Source organism: Fundulus heteroclitus, unplaced genomic scaffold (genome assembly GCF_011125445.2).
Source record: "Fundulus heteroclitus isolate FHET01 unplaced genomic scaffold, MU-UCD_Fhet_4.1 scaffold_114, whole genome shotgun sequence".
Classification (NCBI taxonomy): Eukaryota; Metazoa; Chordata; class Actinopteri; order Cyprinodontiformes; family Fundulidae; genus Fundulus; species Fundulus heteroclitus.
This window is the reverse complement of record NW_023396527.1, coordinates 627137-641064: the sequence shown is the minus strand read 5'-3', so window position 1 is coordinate 641064 and position 13928 is coordinate 627137. Positions and strand designations below refer to the sequence as shown.

The 13928-nt window shown below is 40.2% G+C and overlaps 1 protein-coding gene across 1 annotated transcript; it reads left to right on the top strand.

The window, feature by feature from the left end:
• Positions 1-2456: 2456 nt before the first annotated feature.
• On the top strand, positions 2457-6848 carry LOC118558241 (G2/M phase-specific E3 ubiquitin-protein ligase-like). Its single transcript, XM_036128734.1, has 5 exons — positions 2457-2617; positions 2704-2882; positions 2960-3132; positions 3210-3424; positions 6092-6848. Exons 1-5 carry the CDS (start codon positions 2545-2547, stop codon positions 6334-6336), a joined length of 885 nt encoding a protein of 294 aa, XP_035984627.1. The 5' UTR covers positions 2457-2544; the 3' UTR covers positions 6337-6848.
• The last annotated feature ends 7080 nt before the right edge of the window (positions 6849-13928 follow it).

Sequence of the window (13928 nt, the reverse complement as noted above, 5' to 3'; positions counted from 1 at the left end):
TGCGACACATTCACGGGCTCTGTGTTATGGTTTGAGAGGGCGGCGCTTTGTGACCGCGTGCCTGGGTCCGCGATTACGATTGGTCGAGAGGAAGTAGTGACTGTAGTATCAACTAATATGATAGGCTGGGAGGAAGGAAAACTTTTTCTATCAAACTTTTATCAACCCTTTTTTTCCTATCGCGCCACACGTCTATCGATCAATATATATTGTTATTGAATTATCGCCCTGCCCTAGTATGGTATATCCACAGTAAAGTCTTCCACCATAATTTGAAATGTCTTGGCCATGTCTAGGAAACCTACTCAACCTCAGCAATGTCCAGGACTTTGTTTCCAGAACCCTCAATTGTACCAGAAGTACAGAATATCTCTCCAGAGGCTGAGAGTACCAACAGACAACATTTGGGGGAAGAGCAGGTCATTAATTTCAAGAACAATATATGCTTTTTAGCTTTGGATCTTATTTCTGTTGTTGACTTTAACAATCTCTGTGCTGTATTCACAATAGACACTTCTAGATTGGCAATCTCTGCGGTCCCAGCAAGACAAAGAGTATGAAGAGTCTTTGCTAGCAGACCAAGAAAAAGTGACTTACCTTTTTGTTATCATCATTTGTTGTTGCTGCTGTTGTTGTTGTTGCTACTCACAATTTTTTTTTTCTACCAGGAAAGGAGAAGACAGTGTTACAAGGCCTGGGAGGAAAGACGCATAAAAGTAAGAACTATTACATTTTTTGGATGATAGTTGTTTATGGATTCCCAAAAGGCTTTAGTGCTCTTGTTTTAGGCAATTGAAGAACGCCAGCAACGACTGGCGGTACATGAAGAACCATCAAGTGGGCTGCTTTTGAAGTTCAAATATCCGAATGGATTTATCACAAAGAGAACTTTCAATGTGTCTGACCCAATCCAGGTAATGTGTTCATTCAGAGAATGTATATTATTTAGTTTTGAAGTAACTGAAAATGCATTACCCTTTCTTTTTAAAGGTCTTGTTTGATTTTGTCGGACAAGATGAAATGGCAAGTGAAATATTCAGTGTTCAACAAGCAACATCATCCACACCAATTGAGAGTACCTCATCAGGCTCACTTATGGATCATGGCATAACAACATCTGCAACTTTGTACGTGCTTTGGATTTCAACTGCAGATATTGAGGTAAAGTAATTAAGTCCAAATCTCATACAATGTTGTCTGTGTTTTGTTTTTTTTTCTCCAAAATGTTTCAATATGCCGCAACTATACTTTTGACTGAATCCCAGAAACAAGAGCATATAACACCAGCAGTGTTTCCCGCAGCACTATCTTGGCGAGGCGGTCGCCTCGCCAAACTCGAGCCATCGATGCACACGCCCGCCGCCGACTCCCCACCCACCCACCCCCCTCCGCCAGTCATCCGCGCAAAACTTGTTCCGGCCGACAACTCACCGCCTCGCCTAAGCAAATTCCTGCGGGAAACACTGACCAGTATCATCTTCTCTGCATTGGTTACCAGATTGTTATCGGATTGATTTCAAGTCTTTCATTGGTTTTTAAAACTTTACATGGCCTAGCTACAGCTTATCTTCAAGACCTTCTTCACGACCATTCCAGTGCTAGAACACCTCGGTCAAATAATAAATTGCTCTTACATATTCCTTGGACCAGACTGAGTGACAGCGAATAGGAGTAGCATTCGCTGTCACTACTCCTAATCTTTGGAACAACCTACCTTTAAACATAAATAAAATTGACATTGACATGATTAGGTTTTTGTTTTATTTTGCTTAGGAAAGGTGTCCAGTTCAGGCGAAAGAAGTGCTGGAACAGTCACTGTCTTCTGTCCTAAGTCATCAGACATCGCTTTCTGACCAAGCACTGAGATCTTTGTCAGCCCAGTCACCACTGGCCCCAACATCTCCTCAAGTGCTGTCGACCATGCCCAACTCCTCAGAAACATCAACTTGGTTCTCCTCCTGGGCACCTGTGTCCCAGCCTTCCACTCAAGTACAACTCATTTTGCTGTCTTCTGAAGTTTCTTTGGTTGCAACCTCAAGGCTGCCCCTCTCCCCACACTCTACCCTGACTCCACAGGTGATTATCATTGAGGACCAGGCACCAGCTTCTCCATTAACTGAGCAACCTATAATTCTACTGGAAGACCAAGAAGAGTCACCTGAGTCTCCACAACATCCACCAGAGTTGCCTTTGGATGAGTGAGTCAAAACTGCATATTCTGGCAGTGTCTTTTGTAATTAATTTTGACAGTTGCAAACAATTGTTTACTCCAACAATACACAATAAAATATATTTTCTTTTTACAGAACAGATCTTCAGACTATATTAACAAAACTATACAGCAAGGTTGATATGACTTTCTGTCCTACAAGCAACCAAATAAATGTGTGCAGGGACAGGATTTTAGAATGTAGCCTGCATGCCTTTAGAAGACGCCGTTTTGATCCAGCAGCAAAACTGGATGTTGTTTATGTGGATGAAGAGGACAACGCTGAAGGGGCAGTTGATGAAGGTGGTCCCACACGAGAGTATCTAAGACTGTTAATGAGGGCCATTCATCAATCGAATATCTTTGAGGGGCATGACAATGACCGCCATCTAGCTTTGGACACTAGTGGTCAGTATTCTTTCTCCCCCCCCCTCCCCTCCCTCCTCTCAATTGGTAAGGATGAAAAATTGTCAAATAACATTTTTTTTCTTTAGCGCTGGAGTTAAAAATGTACAACTGTATCGGAAAAATGATATCAGTCTGTTTGGTGCATGGAGGCATTGGACCACATTTCTTCTCTCAGAGGCTGTATGACCACATTTGTGGCACATTGTCTAAACCTACCCTGGTTGAGGAAGTTGTTAACCATTCATTCAGACAGCAGTTGATCAAAGTAAGTATCAATTTTAAGAATTTTGGATATTGATCATAAGATTAAATTCAGTTTCACATAATTTTTTTTCTTTTTAGATTCAGGATGCAAACACAGTCGTGGAAGCAAACGAGGCCATCATGCTGGCTGCAGATACCCTGAGCATTGTTGGAGCATTAAGGCGTGTAACTACGCTGGAAGAGAGGGACTCCCTTGTGCAATCTGCTGCAGACTTCTTTGTAAATGGCAGAGTGTGCACTGCATTGCAACAGTAAGCAAGATCCTATTTTTTTCTATTAGAAATCTTGGCATATTCTAAAAGTAAGACCGTATTCTCATTTCTTAAAGGTTTGTGGAAGGTTTGGAGACTCTTAATGTGCTAGACGAAATTCAGAAAAACCCTGCTGTCTTTCATGAATTATTTGTCTGTGAGGAGAAACCACTCTTGGCACGGGACCTGTACACACTTTTCCAAGTGTGTTTTTCTGTGCAAGGCAGCAATAAAAGGAGGATAGAAAATCAAACCATATGCTACTGGAGAGACTGGTTGGTGGATATTGAAGGTACATTTATTGTGATACTGTAAGCACATTCATGTTTTATCCCTGGGGGATATACATCCCCCCCCCCCCTCTGGTCTGAATTTAAAAATGTATATAAATTAGGGCTGTCAGTTTTATCGCGTAAGACCACAATGGCAAAAAAAAGTTTTGTCATCGTTAATCGCGCGTCAAAACACGCACACCGTTCCCTAATGTTTTTTTCCCCGCCGCACTCTCCGCTGTAGCAAAACAGACTCGCGCTCACTGTTGCGCAGACTGTTCATTTCATGCGACTTTGGGCTTGTTTTTTTCCTAAAGGCGCTTGCAAATTTCATAAGTCACGGGTTGCATTTTTTTTGGTCACGTTTCTGAAAGTGAAATCGCTTATTTGGGCTCTAAAATAAGTGACGAAACAGCGGTCATTAAGAGACCTGCCTGCACTACCCACACTTTGTATCCAGCTGAAATATCCCTCCGCCATAGGAGCCGACGGTAGTAAAGGCAGACAGAGCAACTCTGCACGTATTTTCTGCAGTTTATGGTGCAATAACCGGTGATAACTGCTGAAAGTAGATTACATGGTGCAGATCACCATTTTATCAGACATTGGTTCTGAAGATGAGCTTTTACACGTTGATAACATTGCAGAAACCCAACCCATAAACCGTACTTTAATGCTTATTAATTTGTTGTCTCTGTATTTGACAAACTAAGGCTGAATCACGTTGCCAAACGAAGTACCTGGAGTTACTAAACAGTTGCTAAACAGTCTCTTTCAGGGTATTAAGCTCCTGCCCAGTTGTAAGCAAAGTTTAAGACTGGAATGACCTGGAAATTTAAAACCTTTTTCCAGGCTTAAACTGTATGAATATGGATATAAACAGCAAGCAAAAATATTATTGTTGGTGTGAAAGCTAAGAATTAGATGTGTGAGACAGAGTGTGAAAAAACGAACAATAAAACGTATGACTTTATTGAAATGTAAAATTTTTATTAATGCCTAATACCATGTCTATCTTTGTTTATAAGGCAAAAAAATATATCGGCATGGTATTTATTTACAAATTTATTTACACATTGTGTAAACATCAGGGCGTCATAATTAGTCATTTAGCCATTATAGTCCAGAGTTTAACATTTGGCACCAGGATGTTTTCATTCCAATTCTCAAAAGTGCTTGAAAAATAACAAAATAAAAATATTTTTTGTACAAGCATATATTTTATTAGTGTCATTTATTGCAAAATTGCACATTAAAATGCCCAAACAGGCTATTACACTTTCAGAAATAAAAGGATAAAACATGCAATTAATTTGCAATTAATCTCGAGTTAACTATCGACATTACGTGATTAATCGATTCAAATTAAATTTTTTAATCGTTTGACAGCCCTAATATAAATACATGTCTTGTGTCCTTTACGTTCGTTAATTGAATTTTTTGAATTTTTGTTGTCTGTTTTTAAAGAGTATTATTTCTGCTCAAAGGGATTAAAGTAAACTAATACCCACTTCCGAGTCCAGACAGTAGATGGCGCAAGTTTAAAAACAATAGTCTAACCTACTGGATCTAGCTATTTACCTGAAAGAGCAGCTGCTAGCTAATCAAGTAATGAATGAGAACGTGTGGCAGCATGAACGTCAACAAAGTATTTTTTCATATTTCGGTCTGAAAAATCAACAGAAAGGGTCAAGAGTAGATGACTGGACAAACAGCCATGGTAATGTTACAGGATTAACTTTGGTGGATGATGAATATTTGCAGGCAGCGTCACAAGACAAGAAGCAGCAGCAGCCAATTTCTCCACCCTCCCGCCCAGGACAGGTTACATGCTGTCTCCAGCCAGACAGCATGCAGGCCACATAACCTTGTCGTTATGTTCATTTATAAAACATTTGAAATGATCCCCCCCCCCCCCTGTTTTTTTTTTTGCAAATCGCACACTGGAGCCACAGGGAGAGTCGTCTGCATTGTTCATGGCTTTGCTGCAATCCCTCATACAAAGCAAGCTTGGAGCGACAGCGGAAAGAAAACCTCCCCATTAACAGGAAGGAAAAACCTCCAGCAGAACCGGGCTCAGTATGAACGGTCATCTGCCTCGACCGACTGGGGTTACAGAAGACAGAACAGAGACACAACAAGAGAGACAAAAAAGCACAGAAGCTCACATTGATCTAGTAATCTGTTCTACATTAGATGGTAGTAGCGGGTGAGCCGTCTTCTCTGGATGATGTCACAGTTAACAGAACGCCAGACCAGGTGTACCTACTATGAAGAGAAAAGAGAGAGAGCAAAAAGTTAAAAGCTGAAATGACAACAGTCATTTCAATGCAAAACTGGAGAACTTTAGAACACAGTAGAGAGCGAGAAATAGGCCCTGATGTCCTCCAGCAGCCTAAGCCTATAGCAGCATAACTATAGAGGTAGCTCAGGATAACATTAGCCACTTTAAATTGTCTGACTTTTAGCAGTGAAAATATATTGGGTATTTTTTTGCATAAATGCATACTTTTACATACTATTTACAATGATCATGCTTTGTCATGGTTCGTCTTTAAAATGTTTAAGTTATTGATTTATATTTACTAACAAGAAATGCATTGTCATCACCAATGACAATGCATTTCTTATTGACACACAGTGTCCTTATAACTTGACTGTGTGTCCTTCAACATTTTGTCTTTCAGAAGGAGAATGCAGTCCCATTACCCTTGAAATGATACTGGAGTTCGCTTCTGGAGCATCCAAGGTACCTCCACTGGGCTTTCCCCATCGTCCACAAATTGAATTCCTCCATGAGGCTAACAAAGTCTTCCCAGAAGCAAATACTTGCCTTATAGTACTCCGCCTTCCTGTACACCCAGACTATGAGTCTTTCACAAAGTACATGACAGATGGGGTGCTGCAGGCACCTACCTTTGGTGTTGCATAATCAGCAGTTCTTTAAAAAAAGAGTTGGAATGTTTTGAAAAGTTAAGTGTTTTAAAGCAAATTATAATATGGTTAATGTAATGGCCAAACTTGGAAAATATTGAACTGTAAATACAATATATTTTTTTTGTTGTTGTTGCAAAGAATAGATGTCTTATTTAACACGTTTTTAAAAACAAAATCAAATTCTAAAGAAGCTCCAAGGGTCAAAAAGATGCATTTGAAATGGGGGTTGGGAGATACTATTTATTTCTACATGAACATTTTCCAAAGTAGAATTTTTTTATTGTTCTTTCCCTCTCCAGAATGTATATTTAATTTGTCATGTCTTTAAACACCTTAACATTTTATAATTAAATTTGTAAGGATACGTACTCAAGTCAATTCCGTGTTTTATTTGTAATAATTGTATCTTTAGAACAATGCATTTGATCAAATGTTCTTGATGTTTGTCACTCCTCAAACATAGTGACATGTACTTAAATCAATAAAGCATTTGCAATTTCTGCACAACAGGCCTGGTATTTCTCCTTCAGATCTGAAATATGATTGACTGCAAGATTAACTGATTGAAGTTGCTGCTGACTGAGCCTGGTTTGGGGTGGTTCTACAATTACACTAGGAACCTCTTCAGCATCAGTAGTTGGTAGTGGCCTAAGGCCATGCTGTTGCAGAAGTTCTTCAAGAGTTTCTGGTGTGTTGGAATTTTCACCAAACACGTTGTTAGTTGCTGTGCTGTTGGCTCCCATGTTTGCCAACATCCGTTCAGTCCAGATTTGTGTTGGTGTTTTATTGTTTTCGGTACGCAAGGAATGGTGGTTCCATGCCTCTCTGAATTGCTCTAGTCGGCTTTGAATCTCAGGAAGAAAAACTGTGTGAAGAGAAAGTTTGTGCACGTCGTTGCTAGGATCCAAGAGAGCTGAATCTTCAAGATTATAAAACGTGCTATAAAATGGTTCCAGAACATGTAAAAACACATCCCTCCAAAGACGCTCAATTCTCTGATTATGGATGGATTCCCCAGTTAGATGACTCCGACGTTCAATGCCCTGAAGGAGGTTCATCACCAGTGCCACTTGCACATTCTCGCCACCATGATCTGACCTCACTCTTGAAGGTAAGCCATAGAGGCCTGTTGCCTTGAGAAAATGAAATAGCACTGTTGAGGCGCGATTGTCTGTGCTACAGTTCAAGTAAGTAATTAAGCGAGAACATCCATCGATGCCACCATGGACCACAAAGCCCCACCTAAATGGAAATACAAAAAATGTATCAGTAATGTATGCAAATGAAATGTGTATAGTGAATTTAATTCTAGGACATCTACTCTGAAAAACATCCTTGATATTTTCAGATACCTTATGAGACGCATGTTGCCATCAATATGCCATAAACTGTTGGGGTATGGCACATGATAGACACGTCGAGACACTGCACTGCTCCACCTCCTTGCAGTTGCCATTGGGTTGATTCGAGCCATCATGTCACGGACCTTACGCCGTGGAACCACTAGTCCTTGTGCATGCAACAAGCCTCGCATCATCTGGTTCAAGGAAGGACATGTGGTCTTACTATTTCGAACCACCACAAAATTTAACATTATGAAAGTAATCTTTTACAAATTATAGGTTTCAGATTTCACATCTGGTCATAAAATAAATATTTTTTTTATCATGATTTGTAACACTTAACATTTAACAATAAAATAATTAATATCCTGCACCACCACTGTTGAACATATTACTTGTTCAGAAACTGTATTTAGATTACATACCTCAGTCCCAGAATTTGGATACAGGGATTGAAGTTGTCTGATGTTAGTTTCAAGGTCTTCATCAGTCACTGCAGCCAACCTTCCCCTGATTGGTACACCAAGTGCCTTGGACTTCTTATAAAGAAATGATGTTGAGCATCCAAAGATGTTTGCCATCCTCTTGACTGTGTGTCCTTGGGCCAAAAGAAAGTCGATCTGATCTCTTGTAATATGAATAGCTGGTCTACCTCGACCACCTAAAATAGAATCATATTCAAATGCCTCAGCGTAATGTTTACTTTATGCATCTGTTTTTCTCTGTCTGTCTATATCTGTCTAGAGGTGTCCCTGTGTCTCCTAAGGGTGAAACTATGCATTTCACACAATGTATACATTTATTTTGATATACATATTTTTCTGTTGCAAATGCATAAACACAAAGCTTTAAACTTTTATAGACGCTGGTAAGCAACTTAAAGTGTGAATCAGACATGAACCGGAGGTGCGCTTTTATTTTCAGAGGAGCTAAAGGAGGGTGCTGTAATGCCTTTTGCCGTCTAGCATGTCAAAATCAAGAGCTAGCTGGCTTTACTATAATTTCCGAAGAAGCAGATAGCTTTACCACAGTATAAAAACTACATCTGGTTATTACCTGAACTGGCCCGGGCTGCGGAATATTCATTATTTCCAGCTTGGACATGGGTCGATAGTAGCACTTTCAGCTCCTCTAAACCGTTTTTCAGTGCGTTGTGAGTGTCCGCCGAAAGTAAATCAGAAATTCTTTGCAAATTTCTTAGGCATTCTTCAATAACACGTTTTTCGCGCTCTCCGCACATCCCATAATGAAAAGCTCTTTCAATATTGTGGCATTTTCTCACAATTTTGTCCAAAACTGCCAGCGCCATTGAATCTTTAAGCAATTGTTTGGACAGTTTACAGCCAATAAGGGGCTTACACGCAATGTCTTATTTCAGATATCTCGAACGTAATTCTGACTAGTCATAATTACGTTCGAGATATCTTAAATTACAATTACGGATGTGTGACGCTTTCAATGACGAATCCGGTGACGTAATTTGAGATATCTTGAAAGGAATTCTGACTAGTCAAAATGTAATTGAAGATATCTTGAATTATTATTCTTCCTAGTCAGAATGTAAATAAAGATATCTTAAATTACCATTCCGGATAGTCAAAATGTAGTTTTGTCTAGTCAAAATGCAATTTAAGATATCTGGAATGTAATTACAGATAGTCAGACCAAACCGAATTTATGTTAAAACGGCTTGCCATAAGACTGATACAAACTCTTTGTGTGACGTCACACTTTTAGCCGTTGTGTCACTAGCTAGCCAGTTAGCCACCATCAAGCTATTTTCATCCAGTAATAATATTACAGCTTGTTTTACATGAAAGTGACTAAGTTTTTATCTTGATCAAACCTGATCACGCTGAGCTGCTTCTGTAATAATCCACGCTGAATACTGTCAGTTAAATGCTATTTCTATTACAATTATCATCATCATTTTATGAATTATTATAAATGTGGGCTCATTTGATTTTTGTCTACCTCCCGCCAAGAAATTAATACAATTTACACTTGGTATTGTAGCAACAACATTATACCAACAAGTAACAACATTATACCAACAAGGGTTATTTTTGTTTCTAATACATTTATTAAAAAAATAATTTAATATCCTAAAATAATTAATATTATTTATTTCCCACCTAAAATAGCGCAGTTTTAAAAACAAATAGAGGTATAATCTTGTTGCTACAATACCAACAAGTGTTATTTTCGTTTATAATATATAACATTGTTTAATGACCTAAAATAATTAATTTTATTTAATTCCCTCCTAAAACAAAGCGTTTTTATTTGCAGTGTAGGTAGAACAAAAGAGCGTTACTGTGACTTAATGCTGCTTCATAGCAGCAGTAAATAGTGAATAAATGTTCATTTTAACTTCTTTGAATCCTTGAATGTTGTTAAAAAGTGACAGAAGCTGAAGACAGAGAAGAAACCTGAAAAACAGACAAGTTACAACCTGACCTCAGAGTTTTACAGCTCAGTTCACTGCTGATAAAAAGAGAAGAAGGACTGAGAGGAAAGGTGTTTAAAGTCAGGTAAACTCACCTGGACAGGGGTCGGAGCCTCAGGTGAGTCGGTTACAGTCAGGTATCAGATCAGGAGAAACAGGTTCTGACTCCATTTAGCAGCAGAACAGAACAGAGAGAAGAACTGAAAGGAAAGGTGTTTAAAGTCAGGTAAACTCACCTGGACAGGGGGCGGAGCCTCAGGTGAGTCAGTTACAGTCAGGTATCAGATCAGGAGAAACAGGTTCTGACTCCATTTAGCAGCAGAACAGAACAGAGAGAAGACTCTGGATCAGGGTGAGTGTGAACTTGTTCTGCTTTTCTCTCTGTGGACTGTGAACAGAACCAGGAACAGAACTCAGTCTGGTTCTCCTTCAGAACCAAGCTGCTGCTTCATGTAACCGTGGTGCTGGTCAGGCTCTGATTTCCTGCTTATCAGCACCAACAAACGCTCAGTTTCCTTCCTTTGTCTCTTTTCTTCAGACAAAAACTGAATAATGATGTAAAAGCGCCTTTAGCATCGTTTGCTTTCTGAGTGGAACGTCTAGTCAGACTCAGATTTGTGGGAAGACCATCCCACAGGTTGGTTCCTTTGACAGACAAAAACATTTTTACCAAAAGATGTTTTACTAAATGGAACTTTGCATTCTCCACATGTAGCAGCTCCAGTTGTTCAGTAGAACCGGTACCGGTTCTCTGCTGCTTCTTCCTCATGATCTTAGCTAATGCTGACGTCAGAGACTCACATCCTGTTCTAGATGAAGAATTGAGCTGAATCAGGAAAAGTGCTTTGAAAACTCTGAAGTCTGCAGATTGTGATTTAGCTGCTGAATAAAAGCTGAAAATCAAACTTTGTTCTCAGTTGATCTCTGATTCTTTGCAGCAGCAGCCGCACCTTTCTGTAAAATCTCTCTAGAGACAGTTTGTCTCCTGCAGAACAACATGTCATGGTTGCTATTTAGTTCTTTTCCAACCAGCCTCTGATGACATCACAGCAGGCCACCAATCAGAGTCCTTTACAATACGGCCATTTGGAGTTTTTCTCTCCTTTTTCTCCTGGTTGTGGATCCAGTTGCTCCTTCAGAGGCGTTTCCTTGTATTTCCTGGTTTCCTGGTTTTCTCTACGGCTGCACCATGTTTGATCCAGATGTGTTCAGTTGTCTAGCATCTGCTTTATTATCGCCTGTTGTCTTTGTTCACATAAATTCTATCTGAAAAACTCACATGGAGAGAAAAAGACAATTAGAAGAATTTTATTGCTACAATTATTTTAAGACTTTGGCGCTCAGACCTCAGCAGGAAACATTAGCGCTGAATTTTCCTTTAATATGCATAAGCAGGTGTATGAGAACAGGGATGTTTCCCCCCAGGCCTGAAACTGGTGGTGGAGTGGAGATAGACCAAGTTGGTTCAGTCCATAGACGCTGGTTGGTGAGACCATCTGCTTGAGCTGTATTGGTGAGATCCAGTAGACTGGGAGAGCTGATACTAGTGCTTCACTCAGGGACCCACAAAGATAGATGTCCAGCTTGGATAAACACAGGTTTGCATGAACCTGTCCATGATGAGCAAGCATAAAGCGACAGTGGAGAGGAAAAACTCCCCTTTGGGAAGAAACCTGTGGCAGAACCAGGCTCAACATGGCGGTCTTCTGCCGGACCCATTGAGATGTGACAGGGAATGCAGTCAGAGTCCAGGAGGAATTCCACTCTGATAGGGACGAGGTTGAAGGAGCACCATGGGAAAGCCAGATGGAGCTTGGCTACCATGGTGGAGAAGGGATGGAAGTGGGTTGAATCAGGTCATCTGAGTCCTAATCAGACATTGGCCAACCACTGCTTGAGCTTTGGCTGGGTAGCAGGCTGAGACGTGATTTGAAGACCTTTAAGATGAACTCTGGATGCTGATTGGGCTTCGTGGAGGTCTGGTTCAAAGCTGATTGGCTTACGTCGGAGGAGATGAGCCTCTGATTGGATGAATGTAAGTAATTCAGTTTCTTCAGTTGAATTTCCGCCTAGGCTTCATATAGTTTATTAATACTTTTAAATGGCTGCCCTAATTGACAAATATCAAAGTTTGTATGGAATGAAAAGGAGCCAGAAATGTTGTTCAGCAGTTCATGCAGACTAGTTTGTAACAGCGTCACTTTTAACCCTCTCATTGCCGTTTATTCAGCAGACAGGACTTGCCTGAAGTTTGTTGCTTTGTCCTTTAAACAGTTATTGCTCAGTCAGAAAAACAATTAATACTGAATAACTGTCAGATAGTGAAAGTTGAAGAAGTCTTGGAGAAAACGGCAGAAGGACACTCCCTGCACAGTTTGGATTCTACAGCCAAAGAAATAAATAGAGAAAAGCTTCAGGTCACCTGAATATAACTTTGGTCATAAAGGAGCTGAAACACCAAGATGTTCCTCCTAAATCAAATATTTTTCAGAGGAACATCTTGGTTCTGATTGAGCTCATCATGGTAAAATCTTCAATCAGATAAATCCATCTCTGCTGTTCTTCTGGAGAATGACCTGCAGGATGGTCCAAGAGAAGAGTTACAAGCTGCAGAAGAGAACTAAAAGGAAGTAAAACTTTCTGGAAATGAGTGTATTTGTCCTTGATTTGAGCAGCTAAATCAGATTATCTGCCAATGGAATGAGTATTTTGATCCCTAAAATAAGATAATTAGATATACCAACCTTGAAATAAGATGATGGAGATGAGTTGATCCTATATTAAGAGCTAAATCGTATTCAGTTGGCAGATAATCCTATTTAGCTGCTCAGATCAAGGACAAAAACACTCATTTCAATCCAGTTTTACTTGCTTTTAGTTCCTTTTAGCAGTGAAGCTGCAGCATCTTTGTTCATCTTTGTGGGCCGCTGTGTTCAGAACCAACACATCAGAACTTCAGAGGAAATGTTCCCTCCTTCATTCACTCTGGATGTTTCTACAGACCTGGAACAGGATTCCAGTTCAGACCTGAAAAGGTTTCAGCCTCAGTTTTAGCTTCATTCTCTGAAGAAAGCAGAACTTCTCCAGATGGTTCTGAGGAGATCAGCCAGCAGACATCAGGAGGTGCATGAAGTAGTGAAGGAGAGGACAATCCAGACCCAGATGGTACCTGCTGAACTCAGGTTCCTCTGGTCCTCTACACACATGATGGGAACCAGCTTTCTGCTCTACAGAACACTGACTGGACCTGAACCACTGGGAACTGACTGGTTCTGGTTCCTCTCTCAGGCTGACTGAAGTCCAGGAGATGGGGAATAGTCATCTAAAGGCGAAGAGAGCAGAACCTCCAGGATCCAGCTGTCCCTCTATGAGGAGTGACCGGTCCAAAGGTAGACCTCCAGAATTCAGTGAAGAACCTGGACCCTCAGACTCAGAGTAAGAACCCAGTTTCTAACTGATCCATGTGATTCCACAGAGATATAATATCTAGAACATTAACTGGTTGATCTTCAGTGTCTCTCTGGTTTCAGCTTTGTTCTGGTTCTAAGGTTCTTCTTCATGGTCCGTTCATGGGTTCTGTTCTTTAATGACGGCCACATCAGCTCCTCAGACCAGATCAACAGCTTTAGTTCTGCTATCAGGGACCAGATCCTCTGCTCTCCACCTTCTCAGACTAGATGTGATCAATCGGACCGTGTCCAGAACTTTCTGGGCTTTGTAGTACTAGTAGTGTCTACTATGGAAGTACTTTGTAGAATAAATCATCTAAATCTGATCTCATCAGCTCCATTAAAC

Coding starts and splice junctions, on each gene's coding strand:
- LOC118558241 (XM_036128734.1), top strand. CDS start 2,545: ATGAGGGCCATTCATCAATCGAATATCTTTGAGGGGCATGACAATGAC. Junction 2,883..2,959: donor TCAGACAGCAGTTGATCAAA/GTAAGTATCAAT, acceptor TTTTCTTTTTAG/ATTCAGGATGCAAACACAGT. Junction 3,425..6,091: donor CTGGTTGGTGGATATTGAAG/GTACATTTATTG, acceptor TTTGTCTTTCAG/AAGGAGAATGCAGTCCCATT.